The 27,781-nt window shown below is 59.1% G+C and overlaps 1 protein-coding gene across 1 annotated transcript in view; it reads right to left on the bottom strand.

Moving 5' to 3' along the window:
- SDK1 (sidekick cell adhesion molecule 1) overlaps positions 1–27,781 on the bottom strand; it is a gene marked incomplete at both ends in the record, with an annotated part of 814,918 nt that overhangs the window by 17,626 nt on the left and 769,511 nt on the right. Inside the window, 6 exons of the mRNA XM_082671251.1 lie at positions 2,587–2,751; positions 13,059–13,184; positions 13,751–13,912; positions 20,974–21,111; positions 22,852–23,038; positions 24,910–25,025. Coding sequence (XP_082527377.1) covers positions 2,587–2,751; positions 13,059–13,184; positions 13,751–13,912; positions 20,974–21,111; positions 22,852–23,038; positions 24,910–25,025 — 894 coding nt within the window. The remainder of the gene's footprint in view (positions 1–2,586; positions 2,752–13,058; positions 13,185–13,750; positions 13,913–20,973; positions 21,112–22,851; positions 23,039–24,909; positions 25,026–27,781) is intronic.

Here is a 27,781-nt window from a genome sequence, read left to right as displayed (position 1 = left end):
CCCGGGCCACCACCACCGCCGCCTGGGCCACCGGAACCACTGCTCAACTGTGTCGCCTCTTCCCGTTGTGCTCAAACCCTTGACATCACAGAGAGCGTTCTCAGGTGGGAAGTCGGCCCCTCCTAAAAGGCCTCAGTGCTGCCCCTACTGGCCTCGGGGTGCGGTCAGTCTAAGCCTGGGAACCCCGTGACCCGAGCCCTGCCCGTGCCGAGCACTGGACCCTCCCACACCTGCCCAGGAACCTCTGCTCGCACCCTCCGGCTGGGTGGGCCTGCCTGACCACCTGTCGGCCTCTCCGCTGCATCAGGGCCCCCAGCCCCGGAGGCTGGGCTGTGTTTTATCTATTTCGATCCTCCAGCAAAGCTGAGCCGAACAACGGGCCCCCCTTAGATAACGTTTTCCCAGAACGAACAGAAAAGGTTTCACTTGAAAGTTGCTTTGAAGAAGGATCGTCTTCCTCATGTTTTATTCTGTTTACTAAGACGAGAAAAATGGGAATTGCTTCTCGGTAGGTGTCGGATGGCCCTGGGGTCCCACTCGTGCCTTCCACGAGCTTCCCTGTTTCAGGGCATCGGACGTGAGGGACGGAACAGGAAGCCCATTACAGGTGGAGCCCAAGGTCTGGCTCCCAGGAGCAGAAACCCCCAGAAAAGACCTCTCCCTTATGCTAAATACCTCACTGGGTGGACGCGAAGCGTGTGCACCCTGGGAGCGAGGGGGACGTCTGCTCTGGATCACGTAACAGCCCAGGGAGCACTTTAAATCCAAAATACATGAGCTGGATTTCAGGCTGTACGTTAAGTCTTCCATCTAATAAGGCCAACACGTCCAAGCCGACCTCTGGGCAGTGGCGCAGAGCAGGCCTGGGCAGAAAGGCCTGGGCGGCTACAGGACTCCAGCCCCAGGCCGGGCTCCCCAACCCCGGTCTGCACAGCGGGGCCTGAGGGGTGCCGGCAGGGGACGGACGGCCTGCTGGCTTCTCGAAACCATGAGATGAGCGGACCGCCGACCAGCTGGAAGCCGAGGCCAGCGCGGGGATGCGACGGATTTCAGAGGAACGGTCCAGCCACGGCGCCCCGTGACCTCAAGGGCCGGATCCGCATGCTCACGTAGGAACTAGCCTTTGCCACCGGCGACGCGCGTGTGCAATGAAAAGCTCTGTGCGTTTGGAATTGCTTTCTAATGATTTCTTGCTCATGGACCAAGGGAGGCATATCCTGAATTGCTGAACTGGGGTGATGGGTGCTGGGGGTGCCTTATTCTATTCTCTCTACTTTGGGGTGTGTTTACAATTTTCTTAATAAAGATGAAGGAAGCGAGGAAAATTTGACTTTTCTACGTACTGTTCGTTAAACAAGCGAGTGGTGCCCGGGTCCTTCCTGCGACCCCTCTCACTGAGCGCCCCTGGGATTCATGTTGCCCCTAGACCAGGGGCCTGAGCGCCCAAGACGCTACCCTTTCCCCAGGCTCACGACCAGGAAAGGATGAAGGATGCTTTCAATCTGAACAAGTGCAGTCAGCGGCTTGAACAAATGTGACTGCAGAGAAGGGAAACAGATTTGTCTTGATTGGAAGGAAAGCTCTCGTGGCTTCTGGCCCGGACTTGGCCTGCTCCCTTGTCCAGATGACCTCCAGTGGCCAGCCCTCACTCAACCCCTCTACAGCCCGGCTCGCAATCCTGGCTGCACGGAAGGACCGCTGCGGAGCTAGACAATCATCAAGCCCAGACCTGTGCCCCCGGCGATGCAGTTGCTGTCCAGGGTGGGGCCCTGCGTGGCTGTTTTCTAAGCATTCCCGAGGGGTGACCCTAAGGTGCAGGCGGGGTGGAGACCCGCTTCTCACGCGTACCTGGGACCAGCCTCACCTGCCCTCCCCTCCCCGCCCGCTGGTCCTCACTGGGCTCCTCACCTGCTACTTCCTCTGCCTCGTCCCAGGCTCTCCTTCCCTGCAGCCGCCCCACTGCACCCTTCAAGACCCAGACCCGGGCTCCCTCCTCCGAGAAGCCCTTCCTGATTTTCGGGCAGTCACTTTGACCCCCAGCTGCCACACCCCTTGCCACGTCACTGGTGAGGACAGAGTCTGTCGCCGCTGACACTCGAGCTCTGGGAAAGGGAGCCCGGCCTCCCCGTGTGCCCTGCTCCGCCCAGAGCAGGGCGGGGGGCGGGCACCTCCCACTTCAGGCACAGGGCTCACCGGGGCCCCCGTAGGACACGACCGCGTGTCAAGGGCTAACACACTCCCCGGTGGCTGCTGGGGGCGAGCTTTGCTTTTCAAAACCAGCCCATGGCTCTACAGTGAGGTCGCGTCCCCTCATGGAGGGTCTTGGGCTCCACTTTGCCTGGGAAGCCTCCTCCCTGGGGGGACCCTGCCTGGCTGGAGCTGGTGGCTCCGGTGCTCAGGGAGAGAGGAGAATTCAGAACGGCTGGCGCACAGCATGGTCGGGAGTGCGGAGCGCGCGGGGCCCGCGCCGTCCTCCCAGCTCCTCGCGAGGCGCGCGCCGGTCCTCCTTCCGTCACCGTGGCTCCAGGTCACCCTCCCTGCCCCCGAAGGAGGGGCATCGCCCCGGGATTCCCGCAGGGCTCCTACCTGACACGGCAGCAGGGGGGCTGCTGGGCTCCCCGTAGCCCACCTGGTTCACGGCCACCACCCGGAACTCGTAGGTCACTCCTTGCCTGAGCTTGTCCAGGCTGGCGGTGTAGGACGTGGCGCCCCGCGGAATGTCCTTCACAAACATGTCCCACAGGCCTTCATCTGCAGGGCAGCGAGAGCAGAGGTCAGGGCGCCTGCGCGTGGATGCCCACCCTGCCCTCAGCTCCCAGCTCCCTCCCCTGAGAACGGATGTGAGCCGGAGGCTGGGTGAGCTGCGGGGGCCGGGGGCACAGGCAGGAGAGGGGCCTCCCCCTGGTGACCAGACTCTGCTAAGCCTGCGAGCTGGGCAGAAGCATTTCCCCCGGTGCTCCCTGGGCCTCTGGTTTCTGACTGGATCTCACCTTTGGTGTAGAGTTCCGGCTGCCTACCGACCACCTCCTGCCGTGTGTCCCTAAGCCCACCTTCCAGACTCACCGAGGACACCCGCTGGCCCAGTGGCGCCTGCGCGCACCAGCCACTGACCTGAGTTCTCAGTCCCACTGCTTTCTAACTGGAAACGACAATCCCGCCGGCGGCTCAAGGAGAAAACTTTGAACAACGCCTCTTGTACCAGCCAGCCGCCAGCCTCGCGGTGATGCTGCCACGCTGTCCCCACCGCCTGGGGTGGCCGCTGCAGCGTGCTCGGCGCAACTTTCCGTCATCGATAACGGGTCGTGTGCTCTCGCGGGGCGAAGGCGCCGAGTGGCAGCTGGCATGGCGGTGCACGTGCTCTGGGACAACTAGTTCCCTCACCTGGGACCCTGCCTTAACCTGCCAAACCGAACTCCCGAAGTGCCGCCCTTGAGTTCGAGCATCGTTTGGAAGCGCTGCAGCATCAGACCTGCCCTAAGACCAGCAGTTATTTAATCTATGCCCAGGTGCTACCGAATACAGGTATAAATTTTAAAAAATATACTGAATTTTGAACAGGCGCCGACACATCTATGTTCATAGAGCATTATTCACAGTGGCCAGAAGGTGGAGGCAACGCAGATGTCCATCAACACAGGAGTGGATAAAGAAAAGTGGTCCATCCATACAATGAAATATGATTCAGCCTTAAAAGGGAAGGAAACTCTGATACCTGCTACAACGTGGGTGAACCCAAGGACAGGATGCTCAGTAAGTCAGAAACAAAAAGGATAAATACCGTATGATTCCACTTATAGGAGGTCCCTAGAGCAAATTCATAGAGACAGAAAGTAGCAGGGTGGGTGCCGGGGGAGGGGGAGGGGGGTTAGGGTTTGACGGGGACAGAGATTCAGTTTGGGAAGATGGACAAGTTCTGGAGGTGGACGGTGGTGATGGTTGTGCAACAACGTGGATATACTTAATGCTACTGAACTGTACACCTACAAACGGTTAAAATGGTAAATTTTATGTTATGTATTTTACCACAATAAAAATACATATCGAATTTCTTTAAGCCCTGACGTGTAGGAAAACATTAATAAAATTGAAATTGAAGCCAGAAAATCAGGTGCAGAGAAAAAGGAAGAAGCTAGACAGCCTTGGTGTGAAGCCTGCCTCACCGCACGTTAGCTGTGTGACCTCAGGGAGAGGACTTAACCTCTCTGTGCCTCATCTGTAAAACGGTGACAACAAAGGGCACCTACAACACAGGTGTGTTGCAAGGGTTAAACAAGTTAATATTGATAAAGTGCTTAGTAAGCAGTACACTCCGTGAGTGTCTGCAAAATAAAATATAAATCCAAACTCTGAGGAGGTCTTTCAGTAAAAAGTGGGCTCAGGGCCCAAAATGTTCATTTGAAATAGTGATCCTTCATGAATTATAAATTCTTTTATAGGCACAGGTTTGTGATCTTTTAAAAACAGCAGGAGATCTGGAGAGGAATCTCCATGCACATTTGAATATGCATACATACGTGCAGACAGCTTTACGGGGGGGGGGGGCGGTTATCTGGAAACCAACCTTATCACACACCCTGGAACACCAGATATGTTTGAGAGGATCACAGTAAACAGAAAGAGACAGCTAGTGTGTAAGTTGCATTTGCATAGGGTTTAGAGTTTGCACCGATTAAGCCCTTGTAGTCACGGGTTAATGAAGGAATGGATGTGAATGAGACCTGAAAGGCATAAATCTCTGTACAGGCAAAAAGGGAGTACGCTGATTATTTATTTCTAAATATTCACATTGATCGTAGTTTCTCACCAAGCCACCCATTACCACTAATAATGTCCAAATGGCAAGTCATAGCTTAAGCCTTTCTTTTCCTTCTAAAAATATTAAGGTTTACACTCATGCTTGTCATATGTGATTTATTTCTGGTTTGGCAGGAAAGATCGGGGAATACTAGGCACGGAGGGTGCGTTTTCTCTGCACGTGCCACTCCCTCTGCCTGAAGTCCCCGGCGCGGTGGCGGGCATCCTTCCCCTCCGCCCCCTCTCACTCATCCACGCATTCGATCCACAAACACTTAATGCTCCCTCTTCGGTCAGGCCCTGTTCCAGCCAACAGGGGATCAGATGAGATTTCTGCTCTCAGTGGGCTGTTTATAAGTCTATGGGGGAGGGGGGTGATGGAGGAAAATCAACCAGCTCATTGCACCTTTTCAGACTCCGCTTTTTGAGGCCAGCCGTGACCCTCCCCTACACCCCTTCTGCCAATGCGCCTCCAGAACGCTTCTTCACATTCACCTGTCTGTTTGCACCACTGGGCTCTTGAATTTTTCAAGAGTTCAGTAAATATCAGTTGACCTGATTCATCTCCCCTTCCTTACTCCTTCCCTTCCCTCCTTCCATGCATCCTTCCATCTACCCATCCATCCATCCTCCCTCCATCCCTCCATCTGTCCTCCCATCCATTCATCTTTGTGCCCCCACAGCCTTTCACAGGGCCTGGCACTGGCAAGCTTTCAGTAAATAATAACCACCACCATTTAATTTAGCACTTACTATGAGCAATTCACTGTGCCAAGGGCTTTAACCATTGAATAAACTGTGCAATATTTTCCCTCTGAAAGGACAGATCATTTTATGCTGTGAAGGAGACTGAAGAAAAAATACAGACTCTTGGAAACTGGATACTGCTTAAAGCCGTTGAAATTAAGGGACTTAAGAGTGTGGAAGGCATTCCCAGACCATCTGCAGGCCTGAACACTGCTGCAGTGGGCTCTCTGGATGGCTTTTGCACGACTGTTTCTGTAATGCTTTCCTGCTTCTGCGGAAAAAGAATTACTTCCCCTGCCTCTACTGTCACATTTTATTTTAAGCGCTCTGTCATAGCTCCAGGAATTATGTGCATTTTTCATAAAAACATTTAAAAATATTGATACAGAATCGCAACACACGATTTACTTTACACTGAAAAACGCTGCGAGGGGCGGAGTCACGCCAAGAGAACTTCCTGCGGAAGGAAGCTCGCACTTTTATTCTGCTTAATTCTGCCTTTCCAGAATGAGCGTCCTCAGCGTTTTAGGCTGCACTTGTGGTCCCCTGGGCTATCTATCCACACTAACATTCACACCGCGATCACGGCAGGCAGAAAACCCCGGCGGCTGCCGACGCCTCCGCTCAGTCTCTCCACTGTGCATTGTTCCCTCGCTTGTATTATGTTGTTAAATATCTCAATAAATCAATGACGGAGAAAAGCATGTCTACAAATTAGGGGGAGAAATAACATTACAGAACTATTAAGCATAATGAGATTTGCGCAACTGATTTTCCACGCACCAGGATGATCCCCGGGCCTGGACTTACATTCTCAATCAATACCTGAGGGGGGTGCGGGCCCTCGTGCTTTTCTGGGGATGCATTCAGCCGGCTGTCAGACTCCAGGCGAGGTCACCCCGCCGGGTTCTCAGCAGACCCCAGCCTGCTTTCCCTGCCCACTGGGGGCGCTCCTACCCCTACATCACCCTCGTGTGGGGAACTCGTGATTGGCCCGAGGAGAGCAGTCGCTCGTGTTTCCCAAAGCCACATCCCTGGATGGCCGATGCCAGAGGCCTGAGGACCAGCCCTGCGGGCGGTGCCCGGACTTCGACCTTCCTGGGAGTCACGTCGACCTTCAGGCCAGGGCCTCCTGATGTCTGTGGCGGGGTGTCCGTGGCATCTTGCTGGGCTCGGTTCCCCTTCTTGGACTCCCAGCACCTTCTCGGCCTCTCCTTACTGTGACACTGCTGGGGAAACGCCACCTCGAGGTATGAAGGTGGGGGAACCGTGGAGAAATACACGTGGCAGAATGCTGCTCGATAGGCCGCACTCCGGTCACACACCTCCATCCCTGCCGGGCTCGGAAGGAAAGCTGCGTGAGGGTCCACACACGCACGTGCGTCCCACCGGCTGCTTTTCCTTTGAAGATATAAGCTCTGGGTCCCGGCTGCCCTGTGGCAGTATTTGCTTACTAAAGAAGGAGAACGGCTAATACTGAACATCCTCGAGGAAAGCAAGCGCTTCCAGTCCACGCGGGTCACTGCCCCGACCGTACTTGTTTCCGGCGCTTGGCGCAAGGCAGCTTCTCTCCTGCGGGGCCGGCACCTTGCCGCCCAGGCACATCTGCTCCCGGCCGTGCCCTCGTAACCGGGGAGCAGGGACACCGCCCTCTCGAATCCCAGGGTCCACGCTCCACTTACCCTGCCGACGCCCAGAAGCGTGTGTCTATGGCAGGTTTCAAGGCAGGCGCCAAGAAAGACGTTTGACCTCGTGGACGACCCAGCAGGGTCTCCACGCTGAGTGAAACTGTCATTCACGGCCCAAGGGTTCTGGTTCCACTAAGCTCATAACCAGCGCCATGACGTCGGCTTGCAGCTCTGAGCCTGGGAGCTGCTTATGGCTTAAACGCTGCCATTTCTCTTGGTGTAACTGGGCTGGGTCGGAAATTGAGCTGAAACAGGTGGGGCTTACACCCGAGGCTAAATACATCTGATGATAAAATAATTGTATGTTATCCGATCCTTGTTGAAGGCAGGACACCAATGAGATGAACGCAGAGGATGGCCTGGGACCAGGACCCAGCCCAGAGAGAAACGGCTGCAGAGCCCGACAGGCTGTCAATTCGGGGTCATGCAGGAGAGAAGTGAACACAGGCCAGTGACAGAGTCAGAACTGCAGCTGCAGCCCTTGGGCTGAGGCGCTGACTTCGCAACTTCCGTGGATTTTAAACCTTCTGAAAAGCACTGATTGTTTTTCTTTGTTCAGTTGAAAAGTCCCACAGGCAAAGATCAGAAGGGGACAGAGTGAGTGGGGAGGGGCCTGGGGGGCCCCCAGGAGGACCGCAAGTGGGCAGGGAGGGGCCCACGGGGACAGGGGCCCTGCTCCATGTAACCCCCTCTCCTCTCTGGGCTAAACACATTACGCGTGAAAAAAGCAACACAACGTCTGCCCGGCGTTGGGTCCATCCTAAATATGTATTTCACGGCTGCTGTGGAGAGGAAAATATATTTATAGTTCCTTTAGTGCCATTCTGGTCTATTGTGTAAATATGTAAATTAGGTTTCCCGATCTATACAGTAAAATGCCTCGGGACAATTTGTGTAAATAGATCATCTGCATATGCCCGCTGCATAGTTTCCACTGCCTTCCTGGGAGCTTAGCAACTCCGACTGGGAGGAAACCTTCGCCCAACCGGAGAAATGAACCTTCGGCAAGGCTGTCCTGTGGCGTCCGGGGCCGCGTCCACACTCGCTGACTGCCCTTCTCCAGGAGTGACGGGGGTGTGTGTCCTAGTCCGATGTGAATTTCACCAGCTGCCGTTCAATTCGGTGTTTTCACGTTAGGACATCAGCAGAATTTGCAGGGGTTCAAGTGAAGAGGCACAAGGCTGCAGGGCCACCTGCCCGGGCCGCTGGAGCCTGCTGGCCACCGTCCCCGCGCCAGCCAAGTGGACGAGCTCCATGCCTTCCAAGGGCAAGATGCAGATGAGGCCTGGTGGGGAGACGGCAGGCAGCCCGGGGCCCCCAGGGCCACCCGACAAAGGGGCTCAGTCTTTCCAGACGCCCGCGGTGACGGGAACCCGGGTGGCCCCCTATTAAAAACTACCCCTCCCAGGGCCCAACACCACTACCAAGCTCCCTTCAGACACCACTGCCCTGCCCGGAGAGGGTGTCTCGCCAAAGAGCCTCGGGGAGAGAGTGAGACGATGCAGCATTACTGTTCCGTGTAATGAGGCCTGTAATAGATGACAGCTGAGATCCAAAGCCCCAGGTACTGGCACGGCGTTTAAATATTGACAATCCGTAAATGCATTTCATCCGACTCCAGGCAGCTGCAGGCCTCCGTTAAGGGGGGAGGGCGTCTCTCAACTTTCAGCGGCTGGACGGCGAGGCCGGCGGCCTGCTCTGGCCCAGTCGAAATCGCTGGCGACCTGCTCTCCAATGTTGAGAAGGTGAAGCAGAGCCCTCGGGGCTCGCGGGAAACGACAGCGTCCTCCGGGTCAGCTTCCTGGCATGTCTTGGTCCCCGTGGGTCAGCTTCCACCTTCTGGTAGTGACCCGGGGAGTCAGACTGCCAGCTGCCGGCAGAAGGCTCGTGTCTGGGCGAGGCCCTCGGGTGTGGGGCGCCACCCCATTAGTGCTGCACCACCGTCCAGATTCCCAGAAGCTGCACTTGTAACCACCAAGCACCCTGTTTCCTTCATCGCAGCAGATGGATGAGCAGGGGCAGCATGAGGGGAAATGAACCAGCTCCCCAGGGAGCCTGAGAACGCACCCTCCAACCCCGGGGCGGCCCGAGTGCTCACTAGGGCTAGGATTCCCACGTGCCTGCGTCTGGCTGGTGGGGGCCTCCGTTCCCCGCAGGCCGATCGCTGACATGAAGGTGCTCGTTTCAGAGAGACGGTGCACCTGACTGACCAGGGTGAGGAGACCATCCGTGGAGATTAAAAAAAAAAAATTTAAGCTCAGCTTTTTCTTTTGAGATAATTGTGGATTCCCACGCAGCTGTGGGAAATAGCACAGGCACCCCACTGTGTCCTTTATCCAGTGTTCCAACCCCCCGTCCCCCCGCAAGGGAAACTACAGTACAGCGCAACCGGGAAACTGATGCTGACGCAGTCCTGATGGGACCCTTTGCTGCAATGCTTGCACCTGGACACGTCTCTCCTCGAGAAACAAAAACCAAAGAAACTGTATGAGACTAAAAATAACTACGTGCATGCCCAGTTGGGACAAATTCTGGACCCCAAAGATACAGAGACCCAAAAACCCAACTGCCACTTTTGAAGAGACTGGAGCAAAAGCAGGGGGTTGGGAGCAAAAGCAAGGTACTGAGCGCGCCCCCTGCACACTACACCACCCAAGAGGTGGGCAAAACACCTAAGTCTCCCCTCTGGCCCGACTCCTGGATACACCCCTACCCTCACCCCACGTGAGGAACACACTCGCTCCACCCCCTGCCCCGCCCCTGTCAGGGCGTGAAGCAAGGGAGGCTGTTGCTTGCTCTCGAGCGCCCCCTGCTGCAGCAGGGGCCTCAGTAAAGCCTTGCCTGAATTTCCTGTCTGGCCTCTGATCCATTTCTATTGAGGAAGGAGGCCGAGAACCCTGGTGGGTAACACTGATCCACAGCGTTTCCATCGCCTCAAGGGTGCCTCGTGTGGCCCTTTTGCAGCCACGTGTCCACTGGGATCCTTAACTCTTGTCGGGGAGACAAGCTTTCAGGTAGAAGGAAACGACTCCGCGTGTCCTCTAGAGCAAGGCTTCCTAACCTTTTCTTGGTGCCGTGGACCCTCTGCCAACCTGCTGACTCTGAAGGACCCCATCTCAGAATGGTTTTCATGCATAAAATAAAACTGAAAAGGAAACCAGTTACACTGGTGGCGCTCCTAAACGCCTGGCAGCAACCGCAAGTTCACAGTCACGTCCGTCTCCCGGTTAGCGCGGAAGGTCTGGGTCGCGTGGGTTTTCTTGGCACCCTGGTTAAGCCACGTGGTCTTTGGAAGATGTGGTGGAGAGACGTGCACGGAGGTGACACCCTCATCCCAGGGAACCCAGAAGCCTTCGCTTCTTCACGAATGCTTTCGATGAGGAGGTCTAGCAGGGTCTGCAGACGACCGGAATGTCAACGCCGTGGTGAGCAGGAACGATCTCGGGAAATCGCTGCACACCTGGCACGTGACGTGAACGGAGCTGTGATTTCTACTGCTGGTGGTGTCACAGGTACTGCAGCTACTTACGTGGGTTCTCACCTACGGTTATGGGTTGAACTGGGTCCCCTCATCGTTCATACCTTCAAGGCCTAATCCTTGGTATATCAGAATGCGACCTTATTTGGAAACAGGGTCTCTGCAGACATAATTAGTTAAGATGAGGTCATGACGGTGGGCCCTAATCCAGTATGACTGGGGTTCTTCTAAAACGGGGAAGTTTGGACACAGGAACGCAGGGAGGAGGCACGTGAAGAGGAAGGTAGGGGTCTGGCTGACGTTCTGCTACAGGCCAAGGACCCGCAAAGGTTGTCAGTGACACGCCAGAAGCCAGGGGAGAGGCCTGGACCAGATCCTCCCCGATGGCCCCCAGAGGGAACCAACCGTGCCGACACCTCGACCTGGCCTCCAGACCTGAGAGAGAGGCCTCAGGCCTCCAGACCTGAGAGAGAACACGTTTCTATTTTCTAAGCCACCCAGTGTTTGGTACTCGGTTACAGTAGCCGAGCAAACTAACACGTGTTTATAAGTGAAGGAAAGCTAATCAGTTAGAGGGCTAGTGAAGATAAACACGTGTTTTTTCCCGTCGAAGCTGACGGAGCCCCTTGGTGGACCCGAGCAAGGCAACCTTTGCAACAAACGCTCTCCTTGGATTTGGGGAGCAAGCAGCTTTGCCTCCTGAGGCCAGTGCAGCCTCCACTGCCTCAGTCTGGGCACAGACCTCACAGGGCCTTTCAGCCACGGCATTTGGGTTTTTTTGTTTGTTTTTTTTGCGGTACGCGGGCCTCTCACTGTTGTGGCCTCTCCCGTTGCGGAGCACAGGCTCTGGACGCGCAGGCTCAGCGGCCGTGGCTCACGGGCCCAGCCGCTCCACGGCATGTGGGATCTTCCCGGACCGGGGCACGAACCCGTGTCCCCTGCATCGGCAGGCGGACTCTCAACCACTGCGCCACCAGGGAAGCCCGCGGCACTTGTTGATCTCCGAAAGTGCCCCGGGTCAGATGTCGCCAGCAGAGAGCTGGCTGGCTCTTCTGGGTCCACTGCTTTCAGAGGTACGGGGGGAACAAGTGACCACAGAGGCCTCTGGCGAGTCCAGCCCCGTCACGGATTTGGGACCCTCCATTTCCAGAAAAGGCCAGATGCCCTGCTTATCAGAAACTGTCGGGATCCCCCAGGCCCGGGGGCTGAACATGGGCATTCTTGAGCCAAAGAAGTATTCACATCGCCTTTGTGTAGAAACTGTTTTGGTTTTATGTACTAGGTTTCTCCTTAGAAGTTTCTAGAAGGCACTTCTAAGTAATCTTTCAAAAGCCGTTTGGTGGGGAGGAGGGACGCCCGTGACGTCTGCGACTTTGGGGCTCTTCCCTCTTGGTCTAAGAGCTTCTTTAAACATCACACTGAAGTGCTCACAGCGCTGTAGTCCACCTGGAGGCGGGGCCTGGCGATCACTTTCCAAGTGCGTCCCTGGCACGCCGTGTATTTTCACGCTCGGATGTTCCTGCTGAGCCGTACGGCCGTCTGAAGGTCGCGGTGAACGTGCCCGGGGCTCCTGCGAGGGTGATGCCCCCCCAGCTCCAGCCGTAACATCCGACTCAAACCATCCCTCACTTTCCAGTGGTGCCTGCCCTTAGGTATTACTTGAACAGAGAGAAGGCGGAAACCCTCTTAGGGTGGATGGGGTTGGGGCGGATCTCAACCTCGCTCCCCGCGGATGACGTGTGGGTTTCACTACTAACAGGAAGGTTCATGACGATCCGAAATGAGCAGGACACTCTCCACCGAGATCTCGAGCGGAGCCTCTGAAAACACTCGTGGGTCTTACCGCTGAGCTGAGAACATCCTTAAGTGACCCTAAGTTCTCTCGCACGTGTATCTGAGTGACAGTCATCCTCCCCCAAGCCCAGGTAACGTGGCCGGAACACCATGGGTCTGATGCCCGTGAGGTCGCTAGCGCAGCCGTGGTTATGAGAATGGGGGGGTGGGGGCTTCCCCGGTGGTCCAGTGGGTAGGGCTCCGCACTCCCAATGGGGTTCCATCCCTGGTCAGGGAACTAGATCCCGCAGGCCGCAACTAAGAGTCCGCAGGCCGCAACAAAGATCCCGTGTGCCGCATTGGAGACCCGGCGCAGCCAAAATAAATAAATAAATAAAAAATAAATATTTAAAAAAAACAACGGGGGGTGGGGGAGTGAGAGGGCACCTCTCATTTCAAGTCAATGCCCTCCGTCTCCACGTCATCAGGGAGATGCTGGGCCGGGGAGGCCCCAAGCTCTGACACGTCCCCTCTTTTACAGATGCAGAGACACCGTTTCGAGGTTTCGCCCGCCCTACCTGAGGGCCTGGCCTCGATGACGTAGCCCGTGGTGGGCGTCCTGCCCGCGCGGCCCTCCGTCCACTGCAGGGTGAGCTCAGAGGCGGATCTGGTGACCGAGACGTCTCGAGGGGAGCCCGGGGAACCTGTGGACAGAGGAGAAAAGAGCGGGTGGGCTTTGGCCCGGGACTCCTGGGCCTGCAGAGGGGCCGGCTCTGCTGCTAGGTCTCCAGGCAGGGCTCACCCTGGGTCAGTCCCGGTCCCTCATCTTGAAAGTCGGGGTGGGGCTGACACTGGCCTCACAGGGTCCATCAGAGCATCAAGAGAGCTGAGCCGTGGAGGTGTCCTCTCGATCCACTGCCCCCTCCTCCAAAAGCACTTAAACAGAGGCCAAGGGCATTTGTGCAGCGGGAACCACGCAGTTCCTCTTCATGCCAGGAAAACTTCAAATTTTTCTTACGTATCTTATTTCAAAAATCGAATGCACTTCTTTTCGCTTTTTTTCCAGAAGACAAATACGAACTGGACACGCTCAACACCTAAGAACTTGCTCACCCACACTGAATGCATCCGCGTGCAGACGTTCAGGTAACACACGCCTTGGAAGGCGGGGCCAAAGGAGTCCTGAGCTGACGCCAGCTCTGAGCGTCCAGCACGGCTCGTCGGGAGTGCAGACCAAGCCCTGACCGGACGAAGGAGGCCCGATACTCACCCTCGGCCGGCCCGGCCGTGACGCTGGCCCGCAGCTCGGGCCCGTAGGCGATGGTCCGCGCTTGCACTCGGAAGAAGTAGGTCACCCCCTTGGTGAGGTCGCGCACCTTCAGCCAGCGCTGCCAGTTCCCCTTCACGTCCACCGTCACCACCTTGCTCACCCCTAGAGCCGCAGGGAAGGGCGAGAGGGGCCCTGAGCACCGCCTCTTCAGCTCTAATGACCAGGAGGCCGCGAGGTTTGCTGAGGAAGCGTTTCTTACCACCGGGACTGTAAGTGGTGGCAATGGCCGATTTCCAGCACACGTAAGTGCCCTTAGAGTCTAAGCGTGGTAAGTGGGTGCTGACACGGGGAAGAACCACCCACAGCACGTGGGAGGAGGCCCCGGCTCACTGGCCACGTTGGGGCGGGGGAGAGAACCCCGGCGACAGGCACCAAGGTGGGGGCAGGCCCCCGACGTCTGGAGGGTCCCTCCCCACTTGGCTGGGAGCTGCACAAAGCCCTGTGTCACGTCGAAGGCGACCTCGGGCTTCCCAACTTAGTCGGGGGACAGAACGTGGAGGAGGAAGATGGAGGAAGGCTCTGCGTGGGCTGCAGGCGGCCCCCCCACGGGGTCCACTCTGCGGCCTAAAGGCTTTGGCAACGCATGACAGCTTCATCCACAGACCCTGAAACATGACGAACCTGTCACCACAGAGAGTGGTAGTGACGCAGCCCCACAGACCTGTGCCAGCACAGAGACGCTTCCCTCAAACACAGACATTGAGCAGATGTGATGCTGGCTGTACTAGGTTTAATTAGAAAATAGAGGTTGGACACTTTGGCAGGGGGATACAAACTGAAAAGTACACAAACGCAGCATTTTCCAGAAGGGAAAATAGGGTTCTTTGGTAAAACAAGTCTGAAAATGAAGCATTCAAACAAAAAAAGCTACCTAAGTTCTAGACTGCGGGACTTCTCAGAGCCTTCAACACACCGATGTCTGTCGGGCACCTCTTGGAGGAGGGTGTCAGGCTGGGGCAATTCCAGGACTTGTGAGTCAGCAGAGGTCGTGCAGAAGAGCCGCGCTGGGGGCCTGCTGTCCTGGGTCCGGCGTCTGCGCCACCGTGTCCCGTACACAGAGAACAGCCGTGCTTCCCAAGAACAAGGGGCCACCTGCCCTTGCTGCGACCGGCCGGTGTTATCTGCACCTTGAATCTTAGGGTGGCCTCGATCTCAGAAGAGCCCAACAACGTGCGTCCTCGCTACAAAGTGGGTCCAGCTTTCAGAGTCATCACAGCAAACCCCTCTGACCCTCCAGGCCTCCAGAAGCCCTTCTAGTTGGCTTACTGTCTTCACACTGCGCCTTTTATGAAACATTTGCTCAGCGACATGATTCTCTTCCAAGCTGTTTTGGAGCAATCTGGGCTGCTCTTGTGTGATTGGAGCTTTTCGGTAGAGAAGCAGGGCCGCTTCTGCACAGAGAGGCCGCCCCTCAGCTGCATCGCTCCAGAACGGGGTTTCAGGGATGAGTCCACACCCACGGTTGACTGTCACCAGTGAACACACGCGGGATCCTGCCAGACATAGTTTTCCTGGAGAGCAGCCCCTTCTTTTGTTAAAAAATGCCCTCCTTCTCCTCAGAGCAAAACCAACCCTGTGCACAGATCTTGTGACCTCTGTCCCGCCAAGAGGTGGAGCTGGTCTGCTTCCCTCCCCCTCCCCCATCCCAACCACATCAGCGTCTTATTTATTCAGTCAACTTTAAAACCATGCCCTGCACTCCAAACCTCAGGGTGCAGTCGCCTGAAATACTTCCATTTCAAACACGTAAGAAAACATAAAAATAGCTCTTCTATGGAATCAGAGTCCCAAGAACACGGCTCAGTGTTCCGAGGGCCTGGGGGCTCTCCACGCAGCCAGGCCTACTTTCCTGGTGGAGGGACCCGGGGTCCACAGCACTGCAGTACCACATCGACGCCCCTGTTCCCGGGGCCTGGGCTGCAGGCTGCCCGACCAGGGTCTGCAGGTGTCCCTCCAGACGCTGCCCGGGCCTGGGGGAGGGGGCATGAAGAAGGGTCACCCCAGGCAGAGGTCACTGTTTTACAACTGCTTTTTACTCTCTTTACCACAAACTTGTGCATGTGCATATCAACATAAATATCATATCCTCGGTGATCTTCACAAGGGAAGCGGCGTTACCACAGAGAGTTCATATAAAGATGCTCGAGCTTCTCCCTACGTTTGCAGCCATATCTCTGGGAGCTGCACGGGTCCTCTGAGGCATATGAGAGTACCGAAATGGTCCGGAGTCCCGCTTTCTACTTTCATGGTTCCCTGCCTAAATCCCAGATCCAACCGCGAAGGGGGTGAGGGCCAGGCTTCTCCAGGAGACGCCCTCCAAGAGGCCTGCGCACCCATCAGGTCAGCCAGCCGCCCTGAGGGGAGGAGACATAGCATCGGGGCACTGGGGGCCGCTGGGGAGGGATGGGCCCAGGTGTGGGGACGCAGGGCAGCCAGGGCTGGACCGAGGCCCGAGGTGCCGGGCAGCCTGCCCTCAGCGGGTCCGGGAAGCTGTGCGGTGCTTTCACAGCCACGGCCTGGCGTTCAGCCTCTCTGTTCTCGCCCACGACTCTGTCCACGGTGTCGGGCCTGCTCAGCTAGGCAACGGCGCGGTCTTAGGTGAGAACGCCCCAAAGAGCCCCGGCAGAGGCGCCCAGGGCGAGCGCCGCTGCTCCACGATCGGCCGAGGGCGGGTTCCCTCTGAAACTCGCAGGGTCGGCCAGAGGGACGGGGAGTGCGGACGCCCCTGGATCTGGAGCCTGTCCCAGGCCTGTTACTTCTTCCCCGTGAGACGCCGGGCGACACACTGGACCTCTGCAGGCCTCCGTTTCCCGTCGGTCCTGAGTGGGCAGTGCCCACCTCACAGCAGTGTCAGGAGGGCCGGATCCCAGACCCTGCAGTGACTGTTCGAAAGCACGTCAAGCTCCGGGCGCTGCGATCCACCTGCGTCCCCGGCTGCAGCTCTCCCGCTCCGCGGTGGCCACGCTGCCCCAGCACCCAGGGCTTATGGCGGCCACCGCGGAGCTCAGCTCGCCACCCAGGGCTTATGGCGGCCACCGTGGAGCTCAGCTCGCCATCCTGCTGGTCAGGCCTTGGGAGGCAGCTGGCGTGGCCGATCGTGGCCGGGCTCCTGCGTGCAGCTGGTCCTCACGTGCCCGGCAGGTGGCCGGCTGTCCGCCAAGGCAAGAGGACGGATAGGTCACGTCCCCAGCATCTCCCCGAGGGCCGGCTCAGGCGTGTCCACGAGAGGACAGGGTGCCTCCCGCATGCAAATGCTCTCCACGCCTCCGCCCGCCCCACGGCGGTTACTGCTCCAGTGGCCACTGCGAGTCATGCAGCTGAGTCCGGAGGAACGCAATGGGGCTCGATCTGGGGCCTTCCTGTGCTCGACCCACGACACCCACCAGCAGGAGGACCGCCACCAGCAGCCGCTGCCCACGCCCCGGTGACGGCCTCCTTACGGCCCCACTTCGGCCGGGCCGTGCTCCTCTCTGGCTGCCAGCCGTGGCCGCCGGAAGGGCCCAGGACTAGTGTACATCTGGCTAAGTCAGGGGTTCTGGCTGAGGCCGTGGTCCAGGCGGGCTCGCGGTGGGATCCTGGGACGTGATGCCGGGTTGGCGGTGAGCGGGGCACTTCGGGAAGGTCACAGGGTCACCAGGGCGGCACCAGGGCAGTGGGTCGGTGAGCTCTGCTCCTGGGGAAGGGGTGTTTGCTGGTTGCCACGGAGGCCGGGGGAGGCTCGAGGCCTGTGGCCAGCCTCACTCCAGCGGGAGCAGGGCCCGAGCTGTCGGGGGGCAGGGTGGCCTGCGGTTGGCGGCCCGGCTTAGTGACGGCCTGGTGCTAGAGGCAGCCCTGCGACACCTCAGGCGGGACTGGACGCTTCCCGTCACCGTCACCGTCACATGGGGTAGCCCCAGCCCTGGACCGGCCACTCGACAGGCAAGCAGGCGTCAGTGGGTCTGGGATGTGCACAGCCAGAGCCTGGCGTCTGGACAGTTTGCTGCTGAGGGCGCAGGAGCCGGGGCGGCGGCTGAGTGAGCGCAGGGCTGAGCCCCCGTCCCTGCTCCAATGGCAGGGCTGGCACACTGGCTGGAGACCCAGGCTGAGAGCAGCGGGCCTCCCCACAGACAAGGGACGCTGCTGCGGACGGCGGGCGTCTCGCTACTTGTGAAAAGAGGCGAAGATGGCTGTGACCGAAGTGACTCCACCTGTTGTCACTCCAGGGAACGGCAAGCCCCACCTGCGGCCGGAAAGCAAGATGATTTCCTGACTGCCCCTCGGGCTCCGTCTCTGCCGCTCAGCATCACGTTTACGTTCAGAGACACAAGCTCCGGACGTTCGTTCCCCATCACGCGACAGATAAGACCTCGGCTCTTGAACCTGCCCGCCTGGGTTCGAATCCCTCCTCTTCCCTGTTCCCCAACCGTAGGCTGGGGACAACGTCTTAAAGGCCCGAAGCCCGACTGCTTTTTTTTTTTTTTTTGCGGTATGCGGGCCTCTCACTCCTGTGGCCTCTCCCATTGCGGAGCACAGGCTCTGGATGCGCAGGCTCAGCGGCCATGGCTCACGGGCCCAGCCGCTCCGCGGCATGTGGGATCTTCCCGGACCGGGGCATGAACCCGTGTCCCCTGCATCGGCAGGCGGACCCCCAACCACTGCGCCACCAGGGAAGCCCAGCCCGCCCGCTTTGTCTGTGGCGTGAGGACAGATGCGGCGCGCCCCGCAGGGCTGTGCTGAGCATGAGGAGAGAACGCAGGAGAGCGGTGGGTGCGGCCTGCTGTGTAGCCAGTGCCGGAGGGGCAGCGCCTACCGGTCGGCGTGCTCGGTGGGGTCGCGTTGACGGGGGCACCGGGAGAACCCTGTGAGCTGCTCGTGGCGAACCTGAGTGTCCAAACAACGTGAAACAAACAAGCAGCCCCGGGGACACTGGGAACTGGAGCTGCTGCTGCCCCCCGGCGATGAGGCGGGGGCGGGGGTTAGGCGTGGGGAAGCTCTGCAGCAATTCTAGCGCCTGACCGTGCAGAGGAGGGTAACGGGGGGCACAGCCAGGCCCCGCTGCGGAATCCGGCCGGGCGGTGGCCTCGCCGGGAGGCCAAGGAGACAGCTGTGGGCAGTGGAGTTTCTGGAAAGACTGTGCAAACCCCGCCCCAAAGACGCTCTGCTCAGCACTCAGTCACTTGCCGGAGGAAGCGCGGGAAACCTCACTCACGGCCTGGGGTGAGGACGGAGGCGGAGGCCAGTCAGGCACCGTTCTCGGCAACCCTTTCTCATCTGGACGGCACCAGTGGGTTAATATCCTTGAAAAGGTGTTTGGGACCTGGGCTCGTGGAATCTGTGCGCACGTGCGTGTGCAGGGAACGCCGGTGAGCAAAATGGAAGTCTCCAGCAATTCTCGGCCCTCCCTCCCTACCTAACGGGCGGGAACGTGGCCCGTCTCCTTCCGGACCTTGACCCAAGCCACGCCCAGGCCACCTGTCCGCAGACAGGCGCTGGGTCCTGGAAAGACACAGCAGAGCGCGCTGAATCAGTGCTGGTCCCCAGCCTCTCGGCTGTTCTACAAACCGTTTCCACACGTCGCCTCTGCTGTTATTTACCTAAGTTCACGTGAGAGACAGGAAGGACCCTCTGCCACCTCTACTGCTATTTACCTAAGCTCATCGATTTTCTGAGACGCGCTTTCTCCCGCTCACATTTTTACATCTCTGATTTGGGATGCAGCTCGGAACTGATGCTTCAGGAGGACTGGGCCGTGGTTTAGTGGAAGCATTTCTTCGTTCTCAGCACTTCATAAAATAACAATGAACCTCCCAGGCCGTGGCGGTGTGGATTCGATGAAATAAAATCTGGGCTTAACTTTTCTTCTTCGAATCAACTCCCTGTTTTACTTGAATGTGCTTGTTTTAAAAGGAAACTTTTATCATGGCTTTAAATGGAGAGCCAATATCATTTGATGTGTTGGTGATATCTTTTCCTCCCAGACATTAAATAATCCATAATTTCTACAGTCTGTCTGTGTCTATGACCAGGGCCTCACCTCCCTTCTCTGCACCACAGTGCCGGGCACACAGTGGGGACAGAGAGGAATGCCCGCTCGGCCCTCAGTGTGCGCTCCGGGAGTGGGGCAGCGGGCAGAGATGAGTGGATAAGAGATCAAATCAACACAGAGCTGGCGGCACTAACTACAGCAGGGGCGCAGGGACAGAGCCATGCCGTCACGGCCCAGCTCCTTCCCCCCCGCCCTGTCCACCCCTGCACCTGTCCTCTCCTCTCCCGTCCATCATCCCCGCCCGGAGCCCCCTGCCAGCCCCCCTGGTGGCGCCGGGGTTGATTCAACCGCGGATCCCGGTCTCCTGTAACTCAGACCCGGCGCCTCTGGCTCCACCTCGGCCCCGTGTCACTGGCTCTGCGGCCGCCCGGACGACTGGCATTGCCCCCTCCCTGCAGGCCCCGCGTGACCGAGCCTCTGTGGGCCAGTCTTGTCTCGGACGCTGGGCGCCTGGGCCCTTCCTGTCCCTCAGCGCCTGTCCCCGCTCCACGCCCGAGGCTCTCACGCAGTCCCACTCTCCTCCTCGTGGCGCTGATCGCTATCAGACTTGTGTGTGTGTGTGTGTGTGTGTGTGTGTGTGTGTTCGTGTGTTGCTCTCTCCTCCTTGGAGCGCAGCTCACTGCACTCAGGAAAGCAAGGATCTCGATGAACAGGTCAGCTCAGATCCCAGCTTCCCTGAACGGCACCTGGCACACAGCAGGTGCTTAAGAAAGACGTGCTGAGTGGAGTTCCCCGGCAGTCTAGTGGTTAGGGCATGGCACCTTCACTGCAGTGGCCCGGTTCAATCCCCGGTGGGGAAACATCCCGCAAGGTGCGGGCCCAAAACCCCCACCCCCGACACCAAAAACAAACAAAAACCTCGCTGAGTAAACAGAAGAATGAGGGCAGCCCCAGAGAAGCACCCGAGGGAAGCGTCCGGGCCCAGCTGCCCACGTGGCTCCAGCCTGCGGCACCCAGGGTGGGACGAGCGCTGAGATCTCAGGCGCAGCAGGAGAGGCGGGTCTTGGGTGATAAAGAGGCCGGGTCAGGGGCCCTGCGGAGGGGCCGTGTGGAGCCCCGGACGCGCTCAGTCGGTTCACCCGCCCCTCCCGGCGCCATGCCGTGTGGACGGTGGGTGTCACGCAGCCAAGAGGCTTACCTTGGACGGGTGCTAAGGGCTCGTACACCACTCGGTAGCCCTGCAGGACGCCATTGGCTGCCGTGGGCTCCCCCCACGAAACGTTCAGCGTGGTGGAGGTTACTTCCGAGAATGCCAGGAAGCTGGGCGTCCCGGGAGCTGGAGGACAGGACAGAGAGGACGTCACCAAAGCCCCTTTACGTCGTCTACATACGCGTCTACGCCTCCGCGTGGAATAGGGACCTTATTAGATGGAATCTCCAACTTAGTGAAGTCTCAGTGCCGTGGATGAAAAGGAGATTTATCGGTCATCTCCGAACTTCCCAGGGTCAAAATCAGAAACTCAGAGCCTCCCGAGAAGAGCGGAGAAAACGGCGGTGTTTAAACACAAAGGAGCCTGAGAGGTGCAATGACAAAGGCATAAACACGAATAATGGATGGAAACAGAAAATGCGGTGCAGACAGCGCCCTCTTCTAGCACCTGCTGGAGGATTCCACGGGCTCCAGTTCTGCTCCTCCGCGGGGGTGGGGGGGGTGGGCTCTCCCCTCCCCTCCCCTCCTGGGGGGCCCAGAGCCTCTGAGGACATCCCCGCGCACGGGTCCTCATCTGAAATCCCACGGGCGCCCGGCCATCTCCCTGTCCCCCTTGGTCTGGAGATGGGGGAGCTCACGCGCCACCCTGAGCTGGAAGAAGCTCCTGGCAGACGCAGAGGCAGGCTGTGTGGCCGGGGAGGACGCCGACCCCGCCCGCGGCTCCCGTCTGCCTGGGCCCCGTGGGAGGGCCGGGTGGGTGCTGGCACCCAGAGCTGCCCCTACCCCAGTGGGCACTGACGCCCCCCTAGCTGGGTTCCCCTCCGTGCTCAGAAATGCCCACTGAATCGGCCCCCACTTGCCCCCCTTCCGTCCTCCCCCGTCCCTGGGGGCCCTTTGGCCCTGTGACCCGCCAGGCCCGCAGCGCCCGAGGGCCTCCACCTCCTACCCTCGGCCCCACAGGTCCGCCCATACCCTTCCCGCTCAGAGCCCACAGTCCACAGACAGCTCCTCCCGGGCTGCTGGACGGGCCCCGAGGACGCAGGCCCTGCAATGCAGTCATGGTCATCTCCCAGGGGGCCTGACGCTCAGGAGCCCCTGTTCCCAGGAAGGCTGAACCCACAGAGGTTTGGGGAGCCCGGAGCCGGTGGGTCTGTGCCCCACAGGCTCCCTAACTTACACTGCCAGCCTTCCACTCCCTGCATCTCAAGAAGGCCCCAGAGCTCCCGGGACCCAGGGCCCAGCCGCTGTTCCCTCGGGAAGCCTGGTCAGCCTCAGGAAGCGCCCCAAACCACTAGGGACTCTGCGAGTCGCCAGGAGAGTGAGTGAGCGGCTCAGAACGTACCCCAGATCAGGAGAGGAGGTCACGGGCAGTGTGACCCCTGGCAGGGCAGCCCGGCCACGCCCTAGGACCTGCGCGGGGCATGTGTCTGAGAGATGGCCTGCCAGCTGCTTCCAGGGGACTCTGTGGCCCAGAGGCCCGGGAAGGCCAACACTGCGGCCTGGGCTCAGCACATCAACATACAAGGAGCTCCCCCTGCCCCGGGATCTGGACCCTGAGAGAATCCCCCGGAGGCCTGGAGCAAGTCCTGCCGGTGACAGATGAGGCCTTGTGCAGATGGAAGCCCGGCCCCCCATTGCCCACGCTGCTCACGCTGGTGAATGTTCACGGGGCAGCTCCACGCAGCAGGCCTGGGCTGGGCGCTGGGGACACCACACGAATCGGACCCAGAAATTCCCAGCTACGCGGGATCTGACTTACAGGACGGGCAGAGCGGAGAGCCGAGGGAATGGAGAGGGAGGGTCGGGGAACAGCGCCAGGGCAGGGAGGTGCCCCAGGCTGTGGGAAGGAAGCCCGTGTCCTCCTACCGGCCTGGTGGGTCCGGCCCTGCCGGGGGTCACTCCTGGGCCCGTCTCCAGCGGCGTTGAAGGCCGAGATGCTGACCAGGTACTGGGTGTGGCTGGTGAGGTTCTTCAGCTTCGCCGTGGTCTCGGGCAGGAACAGCACCCTCATCTTCTCCGTCTCGTTCCGGCTGTCCGCCTCCCAGTAGTAGATCTGCCAGAAAGAGCCGGAGGCTGGAGGCCAGCGCGGGGGGGAAGGGGTGGCGCCCCCTCTGTTCCTCAGCCTGGGGGCGGGTGGCCACTGAGCCAGAGGGGACCTGAGTGCTCCCGGGGGCCGAGCTGTGCTCTGCAGAGTCGGGGGTGGCTGAGGCCAGGCCAGGGTGGACGGGGCCTGAGGATGGAGGTGGCATTTCGGTGGCATCTCCTTCTGCTGCCAGGAAAGTGCCTTTTCTCTCACAGGGCTGGCTGTGGGGGCCCTGCCCCTTCCCCCAAGCTTCTGGACAGAAGGGAGACCAATCTACCCCCTGCTCCAGCCTGTGGGTAGAACAAGTCCCCAGCTTCTACCCTACGCTCCCACGTTTTCTTTAAGGCTGAGATCGAAGGCTTGGATCAATGTGACCCCATACTCCGGATATTAAAACAGCCAAAAATAACTTGGAGACGAACCACGTAGGGCTCAGCCCTGCTGGAGCAGCCCTTGTTTCTCCTGGGTTCCGTTTCTTCTCGTCTAGCTTTTAATGCGCCCGTGGGCGAACATGATGCCCGCGTCCAAAGGTTTACTAAGGTCATCAGAACTGCTTCCCTAGACAGCTGGCTGAGAACCGCTGCCCAAGCCAGTGCCAGCCAGGCCACCCACAGACAGCCCCCATCCACGGATCCACCTCGGCTCTGTGGGCCTACAACAGGCCGGGCCGTGAGAGCCGCTGGCCCACGCGCAGGGCAGCCGAGGCCCGGGGCCTGCTCTCCCGCGCCCCCATGCCCGGCCAGGCCGGAGCTGAGCTGGCGGGGGAGCCTCGCCGTATCCACCTGCAAGACGCAGTTCAGCTGCTGCTCTGAACTGGCCAGATGAGACGCTCTGCTTGAACAGGCCTTACTAGCCTGAACTCAATATCCAGGTTCAATGTCTCTGTCATTAGGAAATTAGGAAACATGTTTTGGACATACATAAATAGCACCTTGGCTCCGGGCTCAGGGGACTTTCCGTTACCTCATTAATCACTGCAGGTGCCCTGCCGTGGAGGACGGTATTTATTTTCACAAAACACCTACAAACGTCATTTTTAAAGGGACGTTGAATTGGCCCAATAGTCTTCAGGGGAGGCTACCATGGAGTCTGATGGCTGCTCGACGTGGGCTCAACAGCCCAGCCTCACTCTGGAGGAAGGCGGGGAACTCTCAAGGGACTGCACTTCCGGACGGTTCTAGCTGACCTCACGGGGTCCGAGCCCCCTACGCAGAGGTGATCCGGACGGTTCTAGCTGACCTCACGGGGTCCGAGCCCCCTACGCAGGGGTGATGTTGGAGGTGGAACACTGCGGGGGCTTCCTGCCCCCACCAACTCTGTGCCATTGTTCATCACCTGATGCTCGGACTGCAACGGGCTGCTGCCTTTCTTGGATCCCCCCTCTGGGATATTGAACGTGGAATCATGACAGTGCAGTGTAAGGGTTCTCAAAGTGAGGTTCCCAGGAGCACGCAAATCCTTGGACCCCATCCTGGACCTACCGAACAAGAGACTCGGACCCAGGGCAGGGCTTGGCGCGGGGGGAACCTGTTCTCCTGAGGGCTTCCCTTTTACTGTCGGCAAAGGCGGTGGAGACTCCCAGAGGGGGTGCAGGGGGCGGGAGGCGCTGCTGGTCGCGCGGGGAACTGGGCTCCGCTCTCCCAGGCCAGAGGCAAGGTCAGGCTGAGCCCGTTCCAGCCGCCCGGCTGGGGGCCGAGGGTCTGTCGGCCTGAGTCAGGACGGGAAGCAGAAGCGGCCAGGGTCCCAGCGGAGCCCTCGGGAGATCTGGGGATTCAGGCCACCGACCCTGGCCCGCAAGTGACCTGGAAGGAAGAGGCAAACCAGGCGAGAGGGCGCCTTGCCTTGTAGCCCTGGATGTTTCCGTTCTGGCTCTCGGGCGGCGGCGGCTCCCACGTGACCTCCAGCTGGCTGGCCGTGAGTGGGTTCACCTGCACGTGCTGCGGAGCCATGGCCGGGGCTGCGGAGAGAGCAGCGGGGTCCGCTGAGAAGTCCCGAGACCCTGCCCTGGACCACCCAGCTTGTCTGCCAGCATGACCACACACCCTCCTCAGAACCGCGCCTTTAAATGCATGAAATAAAACCTGGAGAATCCCAAAGAAAACCGATTATATCGAGACACAGCAGAGCTTTGGAAACGAAGGTGTGACACGGTAACCCACGTGCTTGTGCTTGTGACTGAGCCCTGAAGCCAGGCTTAGGAGCTGCTCGCGCGACACCTCTGAGGTCAGGTGGGATGAGCAGAGACGGCGCAGCAACCTCCAACCTCGCCAGGACGGGGGCACACCCGGGGGCACACCCGGGGGCCCTGCTGCTGAGAGAGTCCCAGGCCCCAGGGATGCGGCACTGGTACGTCGCCACATTCATAACTGAGGGAGATGCTCAGTTCCAGGTGGAACTCGGAGAATATAAGGGCATTTATGGGAGCTCCCTGGCGGCCCAGTGGTTAGGACTCTGCGCTTTCACTGCTGAGGGCCTGGGTTCGATCCCTGGTCAGGGAACTACGATCCCACAGGCCTCGCGGTCAAAAATAAATAAAGAAAGGCATCTGTGTTCCCACCACGAGTCCCGGATCCTGGGTAGGAAGCCGTGCTCCAGGTGGAGCTGATGTCTGCAGACCCGGGGCTGCCCCTTCTCAGGGACGGAGCACAGAGGCCACAGCTCCGTGCCCCCCAGGAGGACCCGGTCCCACTCCTTCCCTCCCAACCCCGAGGGCCCCCGGGTGCTGTGTTGGTGTCAGCAGGGCCACACTGTGCAGATCAAAGGTGAAAGGTGACTGACAGGGCGCCATGGCCGTGGCCTCGTGGCCTTGCAGGCAGCCGCGGGTAAGTTGGGAATGACGCGGAGGACGCACGTGTACATTTGGGGACATTTCTCCCCTCTGGCCCGTCTGTCCTCTGCCTCCCAGGAGCTACTCCTTCCTCCCACCTGGGTGACTCCTCCCCCAGTGAACTTCACGCTGGGCTGGACCCTGGGGAGCTCCATGGAGCTGTCGGGGACATTGCTGCAGGGCCAGGGCGCCAACCCAGCACCCTCACGTTCCACGGCCCTGCCTGCGGCCAGGGTGCTGCCTCTTGACTCGAGTCTATTTAGGGCCATGAATGGAAAGGACCACGCGTCAGCGGTCAGCGCCGGAGGGAGACCGCCCAGCTCACAGTCTCTCTGGAGAGGCCTCCTGGGGAGAGGATGACCTCCTTGAGGCGCCCCTCCCCCGCTTCTACCCCTCCCTGCTTCCCCACCACCAGTGCAGAATAAAATAGTAATTAACGCCCACTCAGCCTGACACCGACTGTTTATTCTGCTCTAACCGCGTGGCTCCTGTATTGTCACTGCCCACCCGCCGCTAATGGAAATGTTAATAGCCCCCACCAGGTGGCTGTGACAGACGCTCAGCCTCATTATCAGAAATGCTTATTTACCGCCCCATTAAACAACAGAATCGCACAAAAAAACAATTCAATCAAAACTAACCGGAGGAATTTTAACAGCCACATTAATAATCCAAAACATAAATAAAGTTAATGTCTTCTGCGTGTTTGCCATGGGCGACTCTATCACAAAATCACTGTCGTATGATTAAAACGCGAAAGGCAAAATGGAGCACAGCCATTACCCTGGTGGCGGGTTAGGACCATCTGTGCGTGGCCGCCCCAGTCCCCCAAGTTTCCCTCTCCAAGCACAGCCAAGCCCAGGGCCCACGACGGCGCTGGGGTCGACACGGGCTGGACAAAGCCTCCCTCCACCGCCACCCCTGGTCCCGTCCCGGGCGGCTGAGCCCCAGGCGCTGCTGTCCCCAGGCTGAGCTGTCTCCACGCCCCCCAGCTGTCCTACAGCACAGCCCCTTCCTGCCAAATGAATGCTGCAGGTGACAAGGCCTTTTGTGATGCTAACACAGCAGGGGAGGGAGAAACCCAGGTGAACATCGAGCAAAGCACCCCAGTTTCAGGACTTATTTTTTTGGTTCCTGAGATCCTCAGGGTCTCCACCCTGACGGGAGCCCCTGACGTGCAGGAAGGCCGTCTGTCTACACCCCCAGCGCAATCCTTTCCTGTCAGGAAGGTGCTCAGTTTGGAAACCAATGGAGCGTCTGATGGATCGCGAGCCCCTTGTTCTCCAACCTTAGCATCTGTGGAGTACGGCGCTCGTGAACATCGGCTCAGAATGCTGTGTTAAAATGCATGAAATTCGTTTTTAAAAGCACGCTGGCCTGGCCTGGCAGTCCCTGGCGTTTGCTGATACGCAGATGGCCCACGGACAGCGCTGGAGGGCGGGTGCAGGGTTAGGGCACAGAGCGGAGATTCTCTCCATCCGGCGTCTCGGCCCAGGCAGACGACGCTTTCCCACAGCTGTCACCCACCGGCCTTGAGGGATCGCTCCCGCCACCCCAGCCCCGGAGAGAGGTCCGGGCAGGGCAGTGATAGAGAAGCTTCCTGGACTTCTGGGGGCTCCTTGCACCTGACAGCAGTAGTGGAATCCCAGCGACTTCTGGAATCTTCTGGGATTCTGGCTGAGCGCTGGGAGAGGCCCTGCACAGCTGGGTGCTGTGGGCTGGACTCGGCGGGCGGGACCCACGGAGCAGGGAGGGCAGCACTTTGGCCGGCTTGCTCGGCCCCGACGTGGCCACCAGGCATCAGGGATACACGGTGGCTGCCCTGACCCGGTGTAGACTTCCTGCTGACAGGGAGCGCTGGCCCACGGGCTCCTGGCTCTGCGTCC

Source organism: Grampus griseus, assembly GCF_964374135.1.
Source record: "Grampus griseus genome assembly, chromosome: 14".
Lineage (NCBI taxonomy): Eukaryota > Metazoa > Chordata > Mammalia > Artiodactyla > Delphinidae > Grampus > Grampus griseus.
This window is presented reverse-complemented; position numbering and strand designations above follow the sequence as displayed.